Genomic DNA, 20,861 nt, shown 5'->3' on the forward strand with positions numbered 1-20,861 from the left:
ACATACAGAAAGAGGGAAGAGGAACTAAAGCTTGCAAATGAGTACACCTTCCTGCACTCGCTAGGTGAGAGAGACACTTTTTTTTTTTGGGGGGGGCGGGGGGGGATTGAATATTTTATCTATGAAACACAACTCTTACAAATACTTCAAGTACTCCTGTAGGTTTTCTCCAGCCCTAAAAGAAAAAGCACACCTCATTCAACAGCTAGAGATCTTGTGGAGCTGCTACTTATCAGGTGTGCCGAATTAGGGTTGGGGTGAAAACCTACAGGACGGTAGATCTCCAGGAACAATGGTGAAGTGGAAAAGTGTAGAGCAAATCACAAATAATGTTAACTGATGAATTGTTAACCATTAATTACATTAAATTAATTAGACAAAAAAGTGATTACTTATGATTAATGATAAAGCCTAATAGCTTTAAAAAGCGAAATACGTTATGCCTGGTTTAGTTACAGACACATGTATTATAGTTGCCATTGGAGACCTGAGATTGCTTGGAGAAGTTTCAGAAGTGTCTCTGTAATCTCTGACCCTCCCTCTATGCGAAGTGACCCAGTTGTTTACTGTACTGTATGAAAGGGCGCCGTGATCTTTTGTCTGGGCACACGCTTCCTGCATGACCGCCCTTGTGTCTCATGAAATGCGACCTCTTTTTACGATTTATTATTTTACGGTAGTTCACACCTTCCTGTCCAATGAGAGCGCGATAGCCTGATTAAACTCTTATTTTACCTCCCCAAGAGGTCTGTGAGACTCACTCTGGGATCACTCTGCACAATAGGGAATAGGGATAGGGAAATATGAATATGAATATGAAATATGACATATGAATGTGAAATATGAATATGAAATATGGAATGTGAATATGAAATATGGATATGAAATGTGGGATATGAATATGGAATATTAATATGGAATATTAATATGGAATATTAATATGGAATATTAATATGAAATGTGGAATATGAAATATGAAATATTAATATGAAATATGGATATGAAATATGGAATATGAATATGAAAATGGAAACGCAGGGCCCGTTACCGTACTGAAGCCCGTCGAAGCGCGCCATGTTGGACGCCACCTCGGCGGCGCAGAGGACGTGGTAGCAGACGATGGAGTGCTGGGTGTGGGGGAGGGACACGGCCTCCACCTGAGCCCCCGCCCGCTCCAGGATGTCCGCCACGCGGCTCCACTGGGACAGGATCTCCTGGGACAGCCCCGGGGCGTGGTACTCCTGACGGGAACCAGAAAAAAAAAACCCGAAACCGTTACGCAACGCCGCAACTGGAGACGACCTGCAGTGTTTTCGTTTTTTTTCTTCTTCTTTTTTTAAACAATGCGCTTTGTGTGTTGATCATGTTACCATCCGCATTGTGTACCTATAGGGACAGACAGCTGTTCACACACATGCGGTTGAATAATAAACAGAATGGGTCTCTTTGTATGATGTACTTCCCTGTGCAATGCCCAGAGTACACACGTAGCTCAAAGGTACATTTATTTGGGAGCCATTTTGTACTTCCCAGCAATTCACAACGTACTGTGTTTGTCTCCTCTGTGGCACATCCCAGTGCTTGGTCATGGAAAACCACACAAACTGTGGGTTTTGGTACTACAGGTATGAAAGATACACCAGCTGTACCTGCACTATAGGTGTGTGATACACCAGCTGTACCTGTACCACAGGTATGTGATATACACCAGGTGTGCCTGTACTACAGGTGTATGATACACCAGCTGTACCTGTACCACAGGTGAGTGAGATTCACCAGCTGTACCTCTACTACAAGTGTATGATACACCAGCTGTACCTGTACCACAGGTGTATGATACACCAGCTGTACCTGTACCACAGGTATGTGATATACACCAGGTGTGCCTGTACTACAGGTGTATGATACACCAGCTGTACCTGTACCACAGGTATGTGATATACACCAGCTGTACCTGTACCACAGGTATGTGATATACACCAGGTGTGCCTGTACTACAGGTGTATGATACACCAGCTGTACCTGTACCACAGGTATGTGATATACACCAGGTGTGCCTGTACTACAGGTGTATGATACACCAGCTGTACCTGTACCACAGGTATGTGATATACACCAGGTGTGCCTGGACTACAGGTGTATGATACACCAGCTGTACCTGTGCCACAGGTATGTGATATACACCAGGTGTGCCTGTACTACAGGTGTATGATACACCAGCTGTACCTGTACCACAGGTATGTGATATACACCAGGTGTGCCTGTACTACAGGTGTATGATACACCAGCTGTACCTGTACCACAGGTATGTGATATACACCAGGTGTGCCTGTACTACAGGTGTATGATACACCAGCTGTACCTGTACCACAGGTATGTGATATACACCAGGTGTGCCTGTACTACAGGTGTATGATACACCAGCTGTACCTGTACCACAGGTATGTGATATACACCAGGTGTACCTGTACTACAGGTATGTGAGTGTGGGTCGCCTCACCTTCGGTATCCCGATGCGCAGTTTGCTCACATCAATGTCATCTGGCAGGTGGAAGTTCTCCATGGGGGGGCGGATGGTGGTGGAGTCTTTGGCATCTTGGCCCTGCAGCACACCTGTAGGAGCAGACAGAGAGGGTGAGGGGAGGAGGCGCGACAGGGTGCCGGGCTGCCCCACAGTGCCCCCTGCTGCACCGGAAGCCCAGTTCGCTGAGGAAGGGAAACTGCAGCTGAGGTACAGAGGCAGGCTGACACATACCAGTTCTGCTTCTCCGCCAGACCACAGACACCCTGGCCTAATAACTGAGAGTCGCGAGTACGATGGTCAGGGGTCAACATTTACGCATTTCACAATCGCCCTGTCAGGCGCACCTGCTTCCCAAACTAATAAGAAAATTATACACAGTTCCTTGGCGGTTTACTAGCTTCTTTTACTAGTTTCCAACCGACCAGCTACCGAGTCAGATTAACAATGCTACTTTTTAAGCCAAGAAGCCTGCTACCATTATATCGATGTTATCCCAGTTAACGGAATGGGTCAATAAAAACAGTGGTAAATGCTAATTAACTTCCAAGCAAAAGATGTTAAATTAAAAGCATTATTCCCGTTCACTGTATTTTATTCGTTTAGCTTCACTGCAACGTCACAATAAATGCGAAGTGCTATTAAGTCTAAATCTTGTGACCGTCTCTGATTGGACGAAACATTCAGATTCTAGGATTGGTCAGCGGTCCGAGTCACAAGCGCAATTCCCGCCCCGTAAGCTTTTTCCTTCTCGCACACGAGTCACGTTCCGTGCTAGCTTTAGCTCAGCGGCACCAATGTGGCAAGTGCCCGTAAGCGCATGAGCAGTTTCACTGGTCAAACACCGGGTCTCACTTGACCCAGGAAAGCAAACTCTGGATGTTAAAACCTGCAGACCTGTTTGGACAGTTTGCCACGCTAGCTAAAAGCACGGCTGCACCACACCACAATGGCAGTTTCAGCTCTCTGCGGAAAGGAAACGGGGGGGGGGGGGGGGCTGTCTGAGTCACGCGCTGACTAATCACCCCCCCCCCCCACCGACCCCCCCCACCCCCACCAGCCTCCTGGAGGGTTTCCTGACAGAAACGCAACCCAAGCTGACACAGTGATACGGCTCAGCATGACACAGACACCTAGTGACCAGAGCAGGCTCACACAGAGACAACACAACAGGGTAACACAGAGACGACACAACAGGCTAACACAGAGACGACACAACAGGCTAACACAGAGACAACACAGCCGGCTAACACAGAGACGACACAACCGGCTAACACAGAGACGACAACAGGCTAACACAGAGACGACACAACAGGCTCACACAGAGACAACACAACAGGCTAACACAGAGACAACACAACAGGCTCACACAGAGACAACACAACAGGCTAACACAGAGACAACACAACAGGCTAACACAGAGACGACACAACAGGCTAACACAGAGACAACACAACAGGCTAACACAGAGACGACACAACAGGCTAACACAGAGACAACACAACAGGCTCACACAGAGACAACACAACAGGCTAACACAGAGACAACACAACAGGCTAACACAGAGACGACACAACAGGCTAACACAGAGACAACACAACAGGCTAACACAGAGACGACACAACAGGCTAACACAGAGACAACACAACCGGCTAATGCAGAGACAACACAACCGGCTAACGCAGAGACAACACAACAGGCTCACACAGAGACAACACAACAGGCTAACACAGAGACAACACAACCGGCTAATGCAGAGACAACACAGCAGGCTAACACAGCAACACAGCTCAGTGCAGTCTGACACCCTGACACAGCAACACAGGCCAGCCCAAACAGAAACACAGCTGAGGCTGACTGAAACACAGGTCCGAAAAGCACGTTAAGCCTGCATTTCTCCCTCGTACCCAGAACAGTGGCGGCGTCATGGACACTCCTGGTCATGATGCCCGGGACGTCCATCGAGTTAACCAACGGGATGAGGCCGTGGCGGGACACCAGGCCATAGGTCGGCTTCAGGCCCACGACCCCGCACAGGGCTGCCGGATTCCGGGTGGATCCGCCGGTATCGGAACCCAAAGCTCTGCAGAACCAGAACCAGAATCAGAACCAGAGACACAGGCGTATTAGCCAGACATAGGCCACGGCGTTGTAGCATGTTTTTAACCGTGCCTATACGCTCCTGAATATACCGGGCCAAACCCGGGAAATAAGTGTGCATCATCCTGATTGTTTTTGGGTACACGAAATTTGAAGAACATTTCACCTACTAAAACAACTTTCTCATCCAGTGTACTTAACAAGCGTACTCAATAGTATGCACGCGCGCCGACACAGACGCGGTTCTGGGGCCCGGTGCCCGCCCTGCGTTAAATGTGCGCCGACGTAGACGCGGTCCCGCGTCACTCACAGGAAGCTGCTCAGTGACGCCACGGCGGCTGCGCTGCCCCCCGAACTTCCCCCCGCGATCGCCCAATCAGAATCCGGGTCCAGCCCGCTCCGGTCCCTGTACGGAGTGGAGTAGCTCCAGGGGTTCCGGACCGGGCCGAAAGCTCCGTCAGTACTGCCCGACCTGAGCAGGCGAAGAAAGATGCGTCACAGAAGAGGCAACACACAGTCACAGGAGGGATTCCCCTTAAACACACGCAAACAAACCATGTAATATATGCCCACACTCACACCAAGACAGACACAGACATACACACACACTAACACACAGACATAGACATACGCACGCACACACACACACACCACAAAGCCACACTGGAAAAGACATCCATTCGGAGTGGAAATACAATAGATATAGTGATTTTAATCGCTATTTCACATTGAACACAAATAGTAAACCTGCACACGTTATCTGGCGGAAACCTACCCCATGGCAAATTCATCCAAGTTAGTTTTCCCCAGAAGGACAGCGCCTTGGTCCAACAACTTCTGTACTACAGTGGCGCTGAAAGGAGGCTTGTAACCTGAAAATCAGGACAGTTCAGAACAAAGTGCGATTTACAATCAGGAAATAATGCAATGAGAGCACAGAGATCTGGGTCATCATCTCCCCGGTCTCCGTGAGCTGCCGTGGCAACGGCAGTACGCTACCTTTCAGCATCTTCGAGGCGCACGTCGTCTCCGTGTTCTCTGTGCAGAAGTTGTCCTTCACGGCGAAGGGGATTCCATCCAAGGGCCCTTTAGGTGTACCTACAGCATCAGATCAGGCCAGGAGTCAAAACGCCAAAGGAGGAGCCACTGTCCTTCTCTAACAGAGGTGGATGTGTTGTGGGCCTCTGTCTGCACATGTCACCTTCAGCAACACGACAGAAGAGCTATACTAACTTGCTGAGCTAAATAGTACGGTTCTCAGGAATGAGAAGTCATCAGAAATTTCTTCACTTTTCCAAAGGTGACATGACCTCCTGTAGCAGTCCTTCAGGCTCCTGAACCGTGCCAACACCTGAATAAACTGCACCCCTAGGCAATAAACAAGCTTCGCACTGGCTGCTAAATTAAATGAAAGCCCATATCGGTGAGGCGCGTGGGCGACAAAATGAATTCCTCAAAAGTAGATTGGCGTTGGCACAACCAGCTCAATCTATTCTCAACCTATTCTTACCTCTGCGGAAGCGCTCATCGGCCGCCGCGGCCTGTGCCACCGCCTGCTCCTCCGTCACCGTGATATAGGCGTTGAGGTGTCTCGTTTTCTTGATGCGATCCAGGCATTTTTGACACAGCTCAGAGGGCAAGATTCGACCTTCTCGAAAGGCCAGGGAGACCTACGTAATCACAACGGCATTTATATAAGTCTATACTTTCATGCTCACATTTTCATCATACTGATACTGATTTATACCCATAACCGGCGGGTAAATACGAGTAACATGGTGGAATATCATTTAATATGAACTGACAACCAAATTATACATGCAGGACACCGTTCGAATATGGATCGACCGTTCATTTTTTGCAGAGGCGGACCCATTATATCTCGAACGGCAATGGTTAACTCAAGTATACGAATTAACTGGAGTCACTGTATAAAACTGATTTCACTTTTGAATCTATTGTTGCATGTAATCTACAGCCGTTTAAACTCCACTGAGTTACGCAACACCGGTTAGCAAAACGGACGTTATCACATTACATGTGTTCGGTCCTAAGAACTAATGCAACTACCAACTGTTATCTTGCTTGGGTAAAAAACAATGTTAAGTTTGGTAGTTAGCTAGACTAGTCTGTCTAGTTAGATATGTGTAAATGTTACGCAAACACTGTCAACTACGAATGACAAGTCCTCTAGCCTATACTAGCTAACGTTAGCTGATTAACTGCTTTTGATGACCAGTTTGTCAAGTTAAAAGTTTAATCTAACGTTAACGACAAAACATAGCTGGGGCATTCTCCAAGACAGCCAACAGAAAGCTAGGAAGCTAACGGGCTAAGACAACATGGAAACCAGGTAAATTCATGTTAACGAACTGAGCTTGGAATTTCGATTTGTAGTTTGAATTTTAACGATGAGACTTACTTCTCTTATGGTGAGACGCAACATGGCAGCAATAATTTCTTATTCATTTAATATTTTTTTTCTTATTAATGAATACACAACCTTCATTTTGTGCTTCTACAGGAGGTTGCCATATTTGTTTCATTTTTAGGCGTCTGAACCTTGCGTTGTATGATTGGTTGACCGCCGAACATACCACTTTTTTATTGGTAGAGTGGAGGTCAGTATATCGACCTAACAAAATATTGGGCATGGCAGTCAATGAAACAAGTTGCAAATTGTTTTAAGAAAGGTTATGATTCTAGAAGATAGGAATTGCACCAGTATGTTTAATAACGACCGGCTGTTATAACGTGTAGGTAGCTGAATTAGAAATATTATCATTAACAGAGAATTGTCGCAAATACAAAAGCTAACGAGTTAGCTAGCTACAAACTGCAAGTCGTGCCTCAAGGAAGAGTAAGTTATGTAACTAGGCTGCGAGCTAGCCATATATCAATGTGTAAATTGAAGCAACCCATACATTGAGCTAGCTACGTATTTATTCTATAAATTAAATTGTAGCGACTGTAAGTGTGCTTGCTTATTGGCAACTACTGTAAGTTTTGGAAGCTTCACGTATAAGTAAGATACAGTAACAGCAGGTAAGATAGTTAGCTTGCTGCATATTACCCTTACCTACGTGAATTTTGGATAATCAGGTACAAACAACAATGATAACGTTACAACGGATCAGAATAGTGGCGTGTAGTCGGTGGTTGTGTACGTCTCACTGTAAACCGGTGGGACCTAATATATCGGTTTCTGGAGAGTCGGGACATGGTAGCTTATCATTCAGAAATCTGAGCACCTCCACAGAGCGCCGCACAATCATGCCTGCCTGGGTTATCGATGGGTACGGTGGCAACGAAGTACTTAGATTCACAAAAAATGCAAGTTTCCCCATCATCCACTACCCGAACGAGGTCATAGTCAAAGTCCATGCTGCAGGTCTCAACCCCATTGACATCAGCATGAGAGGTAAGTAGCTAACATTTATCAAGTGGCCATCTGTAATGTAAACTCATCGCAGTTGAGACACCAGGGGGTTAGTGGGGTAAACATTAGCCTCTTTTGTGAGGTAATAGGCCTGATACTCAAGAGAGGCTCACAGAGCGTACCTAAATGACGTCCCAAAAATAACTTTTTTTTTGTCTGGTTTGCAAACATAAAGCCAAGGATAGTGTCATTGTGAGACAATTCCCTATTATGTGCACAGATCGCCCATTGTTTGTCACCCATTCTTCCGGCCCCCATTTTATAGTCAGAAGTAGCTGCTAACATAGGTCTTGCTGCCCACTGTAATTTGATCGTGTGCAGCACTCCAGAATAGATATGGGCCAGTATGATAGAACAGTACACTGACTGGAACTGGCCATACAAGTTAGTATGAGTAAGGGCTTGACATTTGTACCCGGAGAGTTCTCAAATAACCTCAAATAATGAGTATGTACAAGTCAAATAAACACTGATCTGGGTGTGTTCTTAGTTGGTGTGTGGATGTGTACAGAAAGCAGCTGTCTTTGGGTACAGATTGTCCCGTTTAAGCAGGTGGTAAACTTGTGCTTGTTGGAATACATTAACACAAACTATGGATCAGGCAGATGTGTCTTTGATGGTGTGGGTGGATAATAATCACCATAGGCATCTGTCTGTGTGTGTGTGTGTGTGTGTGTGTGTGTGTAAGTGAGGTCAAGTCTTGCCCTGAGATATTTAATTGTCATAATTGCAAGTTGAAAAATTGAGGTAGGTCAGGGTTGTGTAATTGCCCGTCTATTCTTAGTATTGTGTGTGTGTGTGTGTGTGTACTAGAGAAAGAGAGAGAGAGGGAGGGAGTTCCTGTGGAGTTTTCCACAGTTCAGTCAGACACCCTGCTCTCGCTTTTGGCACTTATATCCAGGATATTTAAATAAAATAAATTGTCAGATTTGAAAACTGTTATCCTGCTCAAACAGAGCCTCAAACCTGCTCAATCTTGAAAGTTCAGAGATAGCCACTGTCTTGATCCAGACAAACGCAGCCACTAATGAACAGGCTTCAGGTGCAATGAGACTGGTGGAATAGGCAGAGGATGTGAATAATTGGATGGAAGAGGAAGAAAAAACACCCAGTATAACAAGAAATAGCCCATATGACAACTAGATGCCCAAAAGCAATTTATCCACAAACAGTACCATTAAAAATAGCCCAATTGGGCGGGAATACACCCAATCTGGCAACACTGCTAGCACACAGTTGAAAGGAATTTTTTTTTTTTTTTGATTGGTCACCAATATGTAAGTAAGGTTATGCAAGGTGACACAAAGTACCACCCCCGATACTGGGTCATCATTGCTGTGTATACACAGTTGGCTCACGTTTGGATGTGACTTGATTGTCTTTCTAGGTGTGGCAATGTTCTTTCTGAAACTTGTTATGTGCACACACTTCGCATGATGCCCTGGATTAAGAGCGTATGACGAATGGATGAATGTACATTTTCAGTGTCACGAAAACGCTCCTTATATTCAGAAATTCAATTCTCGGGAACAGCAAAAAATTAAAAAGATACTGCCGCCTTGTCATTTGTCAACAAAGCATAATGGTTAGTTTGCGTCTCGTTCATGAACCAACTTTGTTTGTTGAGTTATGAAACAATGACATAGAGCTATAATTGAACTTCCAATGCTGGTAAAAATAATAAATAAATAAATAAACACATACTCAAGCAAGGACACTCAAGGTTTTTTCATGACATTGATGAAGTGTAGGTGTAAAATCGGTGGCTTTGGATAAATTGGTGTATGTATACTTGTGACCAGTGTTCTGATTATTGCCTGTTATTGCCTCCATGGTGACCAGTTTTGATTGGTTCTGTTATTGCCTCCATAATAACCAGGTATCTCCCCCCCCCCCCCCATTTTCACCCGTTCAGGTGGCTATGGAGCCGCTACACTGGCAATGAGGCGTGACCCCCTGAACATCAATCAGTCCGGAAGAGAGTTCCCATTGGTCCTCGGCCGCGACGTGTCCGGGGTGATCATGGAGTGCGGGCTGGATGTGGCTTATTTCAAACCGGGAGATGAGGTGTGAACTCGGGGAGGGGGGGAGGGGGAGGGGAGGGGGAGGAGGGGAGGAGGAGCGGGGAGGGGAGGGGAGGGGACGGGACGGGACGGGAGGGGATGAGGAGGTGATGTGGATGGAGGAGAGCAGCATTCTCCCAGACACCCCATGGCATCACCTTACACTAATGGGATTTAATTAGGATTAATTAGGATTTGTACGGACTGTTGAAACCAGGTACTGTTACTCAGCTCTGGTTAAAGGTCTATTTGATTCCGCAGCTAATTAAGCATCTCTTCTCTCTCTCTCTCTCTCTCTCTCTCTTCCTCCCTCCCCCCCCTCTCTCTCTCCCTCCCTCCCTCCCTCTCTCTCTTCCTCCCTCTCTCTCTCTCTCTCTCTCTCTCTTCCTATCCCCCCATCCCTCCCTGCCTCCCTCCCTGTGCTGGCAGGTGTGGGCGGCTGTTCCTCCATGGAAACAGGGCGGCCTGGCGGAGTTCGTGGTGTTGAGCGCAAACGAGGTACGGCGTCTTCGCTGCGCGCTTCCCCTTGTGCGAGCGGAGCTTCGTCCAGCTGCGAACGGCACTGTGGTTTAACTGGGCCTGTAAAATGGCTTTCAGTAAACCCCACATTCGCTGGCTAGCTGCACATTCTTATAGAACTTCTGAGGCTGACTGTAATAAAGCAGCAAATTCAGCTCACTACCTTGTCAGGTTCCATCGTACCCCAATGCGCAAACTTTTTAGCCAGAGAGCTAACTGATGAGGGGAAAGAACGAGCCGTATACAGTATAATTGCCGACTGGTTTTCTAGCCAGCTAGTTTGAACTACCTACTGTTGGTGTATCGGCTAGCTGGCACAACAACAGGTTGGAGATCAGCACTAAGGAGAGACCACAGTACAGAGTGTGATATGACAGCCTAGTGTGTTGTGTGCATTTAATAATTTAACAGCTTGCGCTTATTAAGAGTACTTTTGATGGAGCAGAGCCAACAAACATCAAGCAGTTACAGTTGCTCGACATAAACCTGCAGTGTGTTTGTATTTTTAATTGGGGGTGGGGGTAGGTGTTTGTCTGTGGAACGACCATGCTCTTGGTGGGTGTTTTACAAAGTAGGACTACTGAGTTAGCTGGATAATTGTGCTGAGTAGAACCTGGAACCCTTCCAAATCTAGAACATGGACCGAGGTAGAAAGAGCTGTTTCGGGTTTTACTACTTTAAGTTATCTAGCGAGCGCTACAATCCTGCTTTGTGAAATATCCCCCCCTCGTGACATACATCTGACGGGCCGTCCGTGCCTTCCCCCCCCCCCAAGGTGTCCCACAAGCCCAAATCGCTGAGTCACCCCGAAGCGGCGGCCGTCCCGTATGTGGCCTCCACGGCCTGGTCCGCCCTGGTCAACACTGGCGGCGTCTCCAAGGACAACTGCGCCAACAAACGGTAAGCTCCTCCCACAACCCAGAGGGTTTTGTTTGTGACATCGTAAGGCTCCCTGGGGGAGGAGGGGGGGGGGGGGCGTGTGGGTGTGAGGGGACTGTGACTGTTAGAAATTGGGGTGATTGTATACTGACTGGCAGAACAGAAGGCTAGAACCATCACTGGGTCAGATTCTTATTAAGATTGGAGAGAGAGAGTGAGAGGAAGAAGAAAGAGTGAGAGGGAGAGACAGGAGGGAGGGAGAGAGAGTGAGAGGGAGGGGGAGAGAGAGAGAGAGAGAGAGGGAGGGAAGGAGGGAGGGAGGGAAGGAGGGAGGGAGGGAAGGAGGGAGGGAAGGAGGGAGGGAGGGAGGGAGGGAGGGAGGGAGGGAGGGTGAAAAAGGCAGACATTACCCTATTCTTATTGGGATGGCAAGTATGCCACCCTGCCAAGTTACACCTTGGCGGGGTGGCATGCCCCATACCTGTACAGCACAGAGAGTTTGGCACTTTTCAGAGTTTCCTACAGAAATTACCAAAATGACCACAGACTCTCAGCCCTTAAAAACATTCATTTCTGTACCTTCTGACCCCATTTCAACGGACAGAATTCCCAAAACAACTTCACACGTCCGTGCAATAAAACCCCCAAATTTAGGGGATTACGCCAAGTTACAATAAAAACAATGTTGCCTTTCGTTGTGCCACCCGCAAGGTTCTGAGGACCTGGACCCCTGAGGTTGTTGACTGCGTTTGCGTTTAACGCAGTTAAAAACACCGCGGGCGCACGGATTGAGGAGGAGGACGCACCCCAGAATGTGTGTGAGGGAAACGACTCACGCCGTGAGATTCGGATAAGGAAATTTGCTCCCAGCCGCTATGGGTTATCCCCTCAGTTACCTGCTCGTTTGCCTGTTGAGCAAACGGAACGAAAGAGGAACAGGCGGAAAGAAAGGGCCGTGGGTTCGGAGGTCAAATTCCTGCCCGCGAGCCATACGTGATCGACAGCTCTGTTCTGTGCGCGGAGCGCGGCGCCGTTTGCCGAGCGTTTCGGGGTTTCCTTTTGACCCAGTACGGGTGCGTGCGTGCGTGCGTGCGTTCAGTTTCCTCCTGTGGGGGGGGTGTACGGTGTGACCCGGCCTCTCATTCCAGTCCAGATTCACAAAGTGTACAGCAATACATTCAAACATGAACGCAGATGAATAATTGGATCTCCCTCTCGTTCCTCGTCTCTCTCTCTGTGACCCTCTCTCTCTTTCGCTCTCTCTCTCCACCCTCTCTCCTCCACTCTGTCTCTGTCTCTCTCCCCCTCTATCCTCCACTCTTACTCTCCCCCCTCCACTCTCTCTCTCTGTCCCTCCCTTGCTCTCTCTCTCCCTCCCCCACTCTCTATATCTCTCCCCCTCTGTCCTCCACTCTCTTTCTCTCTCCTCTCCTCCTCCTCTCTCTCTCTCTCTCTCTTTCTTTCTCTATTCCTCTTTCTTTTCAGCATGCTGATAATTGGAGCCTCAGGTGGTGTGGGAACCTTTGCTATCCAGGTAACTAGCAAGTGTTATTAACAATATATTTTTTAAAAACTAATGCAATTTTAATCATTATTATGGCTGTCTTTATCATTGTCGTGTCAGGACCCTTTTATATGGGTGATTCCTGAACAATGGTGAGCACTTCCTGTTTCTCTGTAGATGTTGAAAGCTTGGGGTGCCCATGTGACTGTGACCTGCTCCCAGAATGCCGAGGGGCTGGTGCGGGGGCTGGGGGCTGATCATGTGGTTGACTACACGGCGGGGGACGTGCCAGAGCAGCTGAAGTCTCTCGAAAAGTGAGATCATCAGTCTATTACACACAGTCACTGCAGTGTACAGACTGTCAGTCTAATACACGCAGTCACTACACTGTACAGTCTGTCAGTCTATTAAACACGGTCACTACACTGTACAGACTGTCAATGTATACACGCAGTCACTACACTGTACAGACAGGGTGTCCAATCTTATCCTTATCTAATTAGCTAATTGTGGTCTTCAATCAAGACATCGATAAGTAGAATCAGGTGTCGTAGTGCTGGGCTAAGACCTGCACCCACAGCGACCCTTTTAGGATAAGGCTGGACAACCGTGAGCTAAAGGATCTGTGTCAGAAAGGGAGTGGGAGGAGCTTGCCGTTTGTTGGCGCAGTTGCCCTTGGAGACGCCATCGCCCTGAGGGTGAAACCCTCGTCTTCCTCGGGGGTGCGGAAACTCTGAAAATAGCAGCGTGGAGGTGTCCAAACAGGGCTGTCGGCATGTTGACTTGCAGCTCGACCTCCCCCCGCCCCCCCCCACTCCCCCCACCCAACCTCGCTCGTGGACTTACCTGAGCTGTTTCCATGGAAACTCTGCTTGAGTTTAGCATCGCCGTGGCGATGCTGTGTGTCACCCTTAGGACAGCGGCTTAAGCGCTGGGCAAAGATGGAAGCGGTGTTAGAGAAGCGCTAAGAAATATGTGTGACACAGCAGGACTGTGTTTGCTAGGAGGCTAATAGCGCTCTCTGCTTAAAGGGAACTGGTGCAGTCGTGGGTTTCGGCAGTTTGACGACAGTTCGGTTTCTGCCTCCAGATCTAAGTGATCAGAACAATTTCTGATGCGTCAGGATGTGTTGGTTCTTATTGTCACCAGAACTGTTGAGTTTGTGCGTTCAGCAAAATAGACTTTCCAAACGGTACGTGTGGAAATGATGACTCGCCTGTGAGTTTAATGGTGAGTCTAAACTAACGGCAAAAAGTGAGCGTGAGCGTGAGCGTGAGCGTGTGTGTGTGTGTGTGTGTGTGTGTGTGTCTGTGTGTATCTGTGTCTGTGTGTGCACGTACGCGGATGTGAGTGCGTGCATATATGTGCGTGTTGTGTGTGTTCGTGTATGTGTGTGTGTGTGTGCGTGTCATGTTCAGGTTTAAATTACATTAAAGGACAGTTTTTTTTAAATTATGGGTGATATCGTAATATTGAAGTAAATAATACAGAACACTGCTTTGCCCCAAGTGGTTTTGAACCTAGCAATCTCTAAGCTTACAAGCCCAGGTTCTTACCACACTGGCGCTAATTATCTCTGAGATGATTATCTCTGGCTGTCTCTCTCTGGTCCTCAGGTTTGATTTGATCCTGGATAATGTGGGCGGGGTCACGGAAAACTGGGCCCTGGACTTCCTGAAGCCCTGGGCTGGAGCCAAGTACGTTACCTTGGTAACCCCCTTCCTGTTTAACACGGACCGCCTGGGCGTGGCTGATGGGATGATGCAGAATGGGGTGACCATCGCCAGAAAGACACTGAAGGTACTGAACCCTATTTACCCTGTACCCTACAACCTAAACCCTACACCCTGTACTCTACACCCTAAACCCTATGCCATGTACCATACATCCTACACCCTATACCCTACAGCCTACTGCTCTGTATCATACACCCTAAACCCTACACCCTGTACCCTACAGCACAACATCCCTGTACCCTACACCCTACAACCTTGTGCCCTACACCCTCCCTGTACCCTACGCCCTACAACCTGACTGACCTGGGATGCTGTGTCTGCATCTATATTATAATCTGCTGAAAACTCTGTGAGTGTTTGAGCATGTGTGAGGTGTGTGTCTCTGTGTTTGAGGTGTGTGTGTGAGCATGTGTGTGTGTGTGTGTGTCTGTGTGTGAGGTGTGTGTGTGTGTGTGTGTGAATGTGTGTTTGAGTGTGAGTGTGTGAGTGCCTGTGTGAGCATGTGTGTGTATGTGTGTGAGTGAGTCTGTAAGTGTGTGTGTGTGAGTGCCTGGGTGTGTGTGAGCACGTGTGAGTGAGTCTGTAAGTGTGTGAGTGTATGTTGCTGAGGCAGCAGTATTTTGGCTGATGTGCAGAGCTCTGTCATCCTGCAGTGGGTCATTGTTCGAGGATCAACAGGCGTGTCTGTGCCATGAGTCACACACTACCCCTCCGCCCCCCCCCCCCAACCCCGAGTACAGCCCAGCCACAACCACGACACACACTGCCCCCTTGCCCCCCTTAACTCCCCCCCGAGTCCAGCCCAGCCCAGCCCAGCCCAGCCCAGCCCAGTCCAGCCACAGCATGCACTGCCGCCCCCTGCTGCCCCTGAGCAGTACTGCAGCACACAGTCTTATTTCACTCCTGCACCGTATCTATGGAAACAGTGTCCAGCTTCAGTCCTGGGGGGCTGTGAGTAAGTGTGAGTGTGTGTGTGTGTGTGTGTGGGGGGGGGGGGGGGGGGTTGGTGATGACACATTTAATTATATGATTTCACCGCCCCGCCTCCCTCTGTTCCTGGGGCTCCCAGAGGACATGGCGCTGAGCTGTGAGCCAATTAGTGACATTATTTAATTAACGTTATTACACTAAACTGAATGGCATTCGCCTCAGCAGGCCGACACAGCCGCCCAGGGCACCGGAGAACGTCCGTGTGAGTGTGAGTGTGAGTGTGAGCGTGAGTGAGTGTGAGTGTGCGTGCGAGTGTGAGTGTGAGGGTGAGTGTGGGTGTGAGTGTGAGTGTGAGTGTGAGTGTGGGTGTGAGTGTGGGTGTGGGTGTGGGTGTGGGTGTGGGTGTGGGTGTGGGTGTGGGTGTGGGTGTGCGTGTGCGTGTGCGTGTGGGTGTGGGTGTGGGTGTGGGTGTGGGTGTGCGTGTGCGTGTGGGTGTGGGTGTGGGTGTGGGTGTGGGTGTGAGTGTGTGTGCGAGTGCGAGTGCGAGTGCGAGTGCGAGTGCGAGTGCGAGTGCGTGTGCGTGTGCGAGCGTGAGCGTGAGTGTCAGTGCCCGTGATGCCAAGGTGTGGTCTCGCACAGGGACGGCACAGGGGCCCGTTTATAATCAATAAGCATTCAGTCAGTCCAGCAAACAGACAAACAAACAAACAAACAATAATGAAAACAAGCGATGGAGAACGCCGTCAGGTGGGGGGGGGGGGGGGCGCAGTGGGAAAGGCCTCCAGGGCCGGATTAGAGTGTCGGTGGAGATTCACACCTCTCCTCGGCCGACCAGCGTCCTCTCTCCTTCTCTCCCTCCATCCCTCCCTCCCTCCCTCCATTTCTGAAAGGACAGGGTGTGCTCAGAGGATAAGGGGGTGGGGGTTAGGGCCACAGCCTGCAGGACCTCAGGCTTGGTTACAGGATGAATCCGATTGGCCGATCGGGATTTCCTTTTGTCGTGAGCGCTCTCTCGCCAATGGCGCCCCCAACCCCCCCCCCCACACACCACCCCCACCCCCGCGTGCTCTCCCCCGGGGGATTCTGAGGGAAAAAAAGGTGCGGGAGTTCCTGTCTCCTGGAAGGGGGGCGGGTGTGAGTTTTAGGGGGGGGGGGGGGGGGGGGGGGTGGAAACTCGGATTACGAGCGTGTGCATTTCGGGCACGTGAACCGCAACGTTGCCATGGCGACAGCCCTCTGCCCGGGAACTGCACTTGACGTATCAGAGAGCTTTTTGAATTTCAGTCCCCCTCCCAACCCCCCAGGGCAGAGGGGAGTGAGGTGCAAACCTTGGGCGGCAGTGTAGTAGAATGGGTAAGGAGCTGGTCTTGCAGCCTGAAGGTCCCAGGATCGATTCCCAGGTAGAACACTGCAGTTGTACCCTTGAGCAAGGTGCTTAACCTGCACTGCTTCAGTATATATCCGGCTGTAGAAGTGGATGCAGTGTAAATGCCGTGTAAAAGTGGTGTAAGTCGCTCTGGATAAGAGCGTCTGCTAAACGCCTGCAGTGTAGATGCAGGGTGAGCTGTGAGCCCATCCTGCAGGAGGACGCACGCGATGGAGGACGATTTCTCTTTGTTTTTCTCTGTGGTTTTCAGCTGACAGGAAACAAAGCCCCCTTCTCTACTGGTACCGAAACCCGCCCGCCCCCACCAACCCCCCCCCCCCCCACCCTCCGCAGTGCCCACAGCCGCCGCGTGCCGCCCGTCTGCCAGCGCTGACGTCACGTGACCGGGGGTTTCTGCCACGCCCCTTCTGACTTGGCCCAGAAAAAAAAGTGCTCTAGGATTCCCGGAGAATTCTTTTATTTTTTATTTCGCCCCTGAATGAGGTCGGGGGGGCTGAGGGATTGGGGAAGAGGGACGGGGAGCGGGGGTGGCGGCGGCAGGTGCGGGACAGTAGAGGAAACTGAGCCAAACAACGCCGTCCCAGAACAGAGCGTCTCCTTTGAGCAGAGGGTCAGCGAAGCCCCTTAGCCGGACTCACGGGGGCCCCTTAAAATGAACACCCCCTGTGTGAGGACCCCGCGTGGGGGTCATCTAACACCCACTGGTGTTTACACACTGGTACATGACCACACTAGGACATCTATATAGCACGGAATAAATACAGTATAGAATAAATTGCTTTCAACATAATATTACCAAGGCCCAGCTTTTACATGACTGTGTCAAGCAGTCTACATTTTGTAACATACGAAATATGGAAATATAAACACACGTCTTTTTAAAAATGTTTTAAACTAATTTGACTGAGGACCCCTAAGGGTCCCCCAGATGCCATTTGGGGAGACCTGTTCTACCTGTGTGGGGAGGTACAGGTAACAGCATGTGTGTGACTCACCTGTAAGTGCAAGAGTGTGTAAGACTGTCAGTGAGTGACACACTCACCTATACATCTCTCTCTTGATTTCTTTATTCTTGTCTTTCTGTCTCTCTCTGTCTCCCTCTCTCTTTCTCTCCCTCTCTCTTCCTCTCTGTCTCTTTCTCTCTCTCCCCCCCTCTCTCACTCTCAGCACCTCTGTAAAGGGGTACACTACCGCTGGGGGTTCTTTGCTCCGAGTGGACCAACTCTGGATGACATCAGCGAAATGGTTGACGCAGGACAGGTAAGATCACCTGTGTGATCCACCCCCCCCTAATGGAGAGCATTAAACTTTCAGTGGCAGGGAGGCTCACTGCATTTTCAAGTGGATTGTGTGTGTGTGTGAGTGTGCGTGTGCGTGTGCGTGTGTGTGCATGTGCGTGTCTGTGTATACTCTCTAAACAGATGCAAAGGTGCAGCCCTCCTGCTAACTGGATGTTGATGCAATCTGACAGTGAAAGCCTTTGCTGTAATCTCTCCCAAATCCCGTCTGTTTATCTCCTGATCCCCCCCCAACCCCCCCACTGGCCCCAGCCCCCCCTCCCCAGGCCGGCTGGCCGGCTGCAGGAAACGTTTCTGCCTCCATCAGCACTGCTGACAGACCACTGAGTGTGCTCAGTAGAGGAGTTCCACAATGACATCATCGCTCCATTCAGAGCACTGCAGTTCATCTCTTCTTCCGCCTTTCTCTCTCTCTCCTCCCATCTTCTGTTCTTCCCTTTTGTCCACGCCGCTGGACGGCGGGCCGAGAGGAGGAGCGTGGGGACGCTGGATTTTGATTGGCCGCTCCGATGCCGAAGGCGAAGCTCTTCCCGCCCCCCCCCCCCCCCAGCTGAGATTTTTTCAGCATCGCACTGCGTTGCTACTTACTTTAGAATTTCCGTTTCCTGCGATTGTCTGTCCTTTATTCTCAGACCCGCGGCGGAGCTACCGCTCAGCGTTTCTGCCTTTCAGCGTTTCTGCGATCCCTCTCTCCTCTCTCGGTCCCGCACCATATTACAGTCTGAGCGGCTGGCATAATGCTGGGTTTAGGGCCACTCAATTCAGGTTTTAAGTCTGTAAAATGTTTTTTAAATTTCACGAAAGACATAATTGCGAGGTGTGTAGAGGGCAGGAATAGCTTTTTAGATGATGTTGTTTTTGTGCTGGTTCCCCGATCCGGGATTGCCGACGACTCCATCCCCTCCACGCAAAGCCCCCCCCCCCCCCCCAGTCTGCGATCGCTTGCCAGTTTAATATTCATGAACAGAGATGCCGTCCCACCACCGATACTGTCCTTGGTTATGCCTGTTCATGAATATTTCTAAGATTCCAAATGTTTCGGCTTAAAGGGTAGAGTCAGAACTTTCACTCTGTGCCCTTGGAGGGTCCGCCGGGGTTTTGGCTCTGACCTTAAATTCGGAGACCCGATTCAGACCAGAAAGCGAGGGCCGGTGATCTCATTCTGTGATCGTCTGCATTAAACGGGTCGATTAAGTTCTGAGTAACGAGGAGTTCCCAGCATGCCCTGTGGCTGTACAAGGGTGAGGGTGATCCCCGCTGGTCCCCTGCTGTATCTCCGTGCGGCCGCCTCACTTCCTCTCACCGCCCCCGCATCACTTCCTCTCACCATCCCCGCCTCACTTCCTCTCACCGCCCCCGCCTCACTTCCTCTCACCGCCCCCGCAGGTGCGCCCCGTCCTGGAGGAGCAGTTCCCCTTCTCCCAGGTACCCCAGGCCTTCCTGAAGCTGGAGAAGGGCCACGCCCGCGGGAAGACCGTGGTGAACGTCGTCACGGGCAGCGGGGACGCTCAGTAACCATGGCAACAACTAAGGAACGGAGGGGGTTTCCTGATGAACCATTAAGGACCCCACCCGTAAAGAGATTGGAGATGTGTGTTAAATAAAACCGATGTACAGACCCCAGACTTGGACTTGTGCGTGCTGTTTGTTAGCGAGGATGTGGTGTGAATGAGGAGCCGCATCTGTATAGAGGACGGAGGCCATCTGCACGTCTATAACAGAGCTCATGGCTGTCTCTGCAGGGCTTTATGACAGGGCACCATTTCAGCAATAATACTAAAACACATCTTGCGTAAGAAAAACAAACATTTATTTATTAAAATTCAACCGCACTTTATAGTTTCAGTAACTTCAGAAATGTACAGAGAAAATAGATTTTTAGTACACACTGAAATGGGATTTAAACCTGCTGACCGGTAAAGTGTTTTTTTTTTACACAATGTAGTTTGAATGTAGTTTATAAAAAGTTGATGGTAAATTACAGCATATGTGTGAGTATAAAAATCGATGCATTGAGCCTGTTTATGTACATACTGTTTGCTAAAGGATCCAGGACACATTCTGCGAAAGTGGCAAGCTTCATGATGTAAACACGGCACTAGTGGGGAAGCAGTCTGTATGTGGTCCGAAAAATGTTGACAGAATTTCTCCTCCGATGGTGTGCTAGCTGTTTTGAGTCATCTGGCGCATCATTTAATAAGTTGTTATTTTAAAAAGTTTTCCTCAGGTCCTTTGGAGAGGGCAGGGAAAATGGGGGGGCGGGGGGGGCACAACAGCTTTCTCAGGTGGACCTGTCTCCCTGGGAATTCTGGGAAATATAACCGGCAAAGGCAGCATGTGCATAAAGCAGTGGTCTGAAACTCATGGAGGGCCGTGTGTATGCTGGTTTTTATTCCAGCCTCAGATCTTGATGATATAATTAGTTCAATAATTTGCTGAATTAGGGATGCAGGTTTGCACATAATGGTGACCCGACGTCTAGGGT

General features: G+C 49.4%; 2 protein-coding genes across 3 annotated transcripts in view; one reads left to right on the forward strand and one right to left on the reverse strand.

Moving 5' to 3' along the window:
* The window catches only part of qrsl1 (glutaminyl-tRNA amidotransferase subunit QRSL1), a 12,258-nt gene extending 5,069 nt beyond the window's left edge, over positions 1 to 7,189 (reverse strand). The window contains exons 1-8 of the mRNA XM_035384131.1: positions 7,044 to 7,189; positions 6,132 to 6,291; positions 5,621 to 5,719; positions 5,397 to 5,493; positions 4,932 to 5,093; positions 4,429 to 4,604; positions 2,501 to 2,613; positions 1,049 to 1,241 (exon numbers count right to left, since the gene is read on the reverse strand). Of these exons, the coding sequence (XP_035240022.1) occupies positions 1,049 to 1,241; positions 2,501 to 2,613; positions 4,429 to 4,604; positions 4,932 to 5,093; positions 5,397 to 5,493; positions 5,621 to 5,719; positions 6,132 to 6,291; positions 7,044 to 7,067 (1,024 nt within the window). The 5' untranslated portion in view covers positions 7,068 to 7,189. The remainder of the gene's footprint in view (positions 1 to 1,048; positions 1,242 to 2,500; positions 2,614 to 4,428; positions 4,605 to 4,931; positions 5,094 to 5,396; positions 5,494 to 5,620; positions 5,720 to 6,131; positions 6,292 to 7,043) is intronic.
* On the forward strand, positions 6,786 to 20,001 carry rtn4ip1 (reticulon 4 interacting protein 1). 2 transcript variants are annotated; one of them, XM_035384152.1, is made up of 9 exons: positions 6,786 to 6,974; positions 9,976 to 10,127; positions 10,553 to 10,621; positions 11,418 to 11,542; positions 13,007 to 13,055; positions 13,203 to 13,339; positions 14,642 to 14,825; positions 18,246 to 18,338; positions 19,763 to 20,001. In XM_035384152.1, the coding sequence occupies exons 2-9, from the start codon at positions 10,002 to 10,004 to the stop codon at positions 19,889 to 19,891; spliced, it is 912 nt and encodes a 303-aa protein (XP_035240043.1). In that variant the 5' UTR covers positions 6,786 to 6,974; positions 9,976 to 10,001; the 3' UTR covers positions 19,892 to 20,001. The 2 variants fall into 2 exon arrangements, with proteins under 2 accessions (XP_035240043.1, XP_035240034.1); XM_035384143.1 differs by lacking the exon at positions 6,786 to 6,974 and adding an exon at positions 7,259 to 8,042.
* Positions 20,002 to 20,861: the final 860 nt, after the last annotated feature.

The sequence above is a fragment of the Anguilla anguilla genome, chromosome 1 (genome assembly GCF_013347855.1).
Source record: "Anguilla anguilla isolate fAngAng1 chromosome 1, fAngAng1.pri, whole genome shotgun sequence".
Classification (NCBI taxonomy): Eukaryota; Metazoa; Chordata; class Actinopteri; order Anguilliformes; family Anguillidae; genus Anguilla; species Anguilla anguilla.

Bases quoted from the DNA above. Each gene is read 5' to 3' on its own strand.
- rtn4ip1 (XM_035384143.1), top strand. From the start codon at position 7,736: ATGATAACGTTACAACGGATCAGAATAGTGGCGTGTAGTCGGTGGTTG. The intron at 11,543-13,006 runs GTAAGCTCCTCC...CTTTCTTTTCAG, and splicing joins GACAACTGCGCCAACAAACG to CATGCTGATAATTGGAGCCT. The intron at 13,340-14,641 runs GTGAGATCATCA...TCTGGTCCTCAG, and splicing joins CAGCTGAAGTCTCTCGAAAA to GTTTGATTTGATCCTGGATA.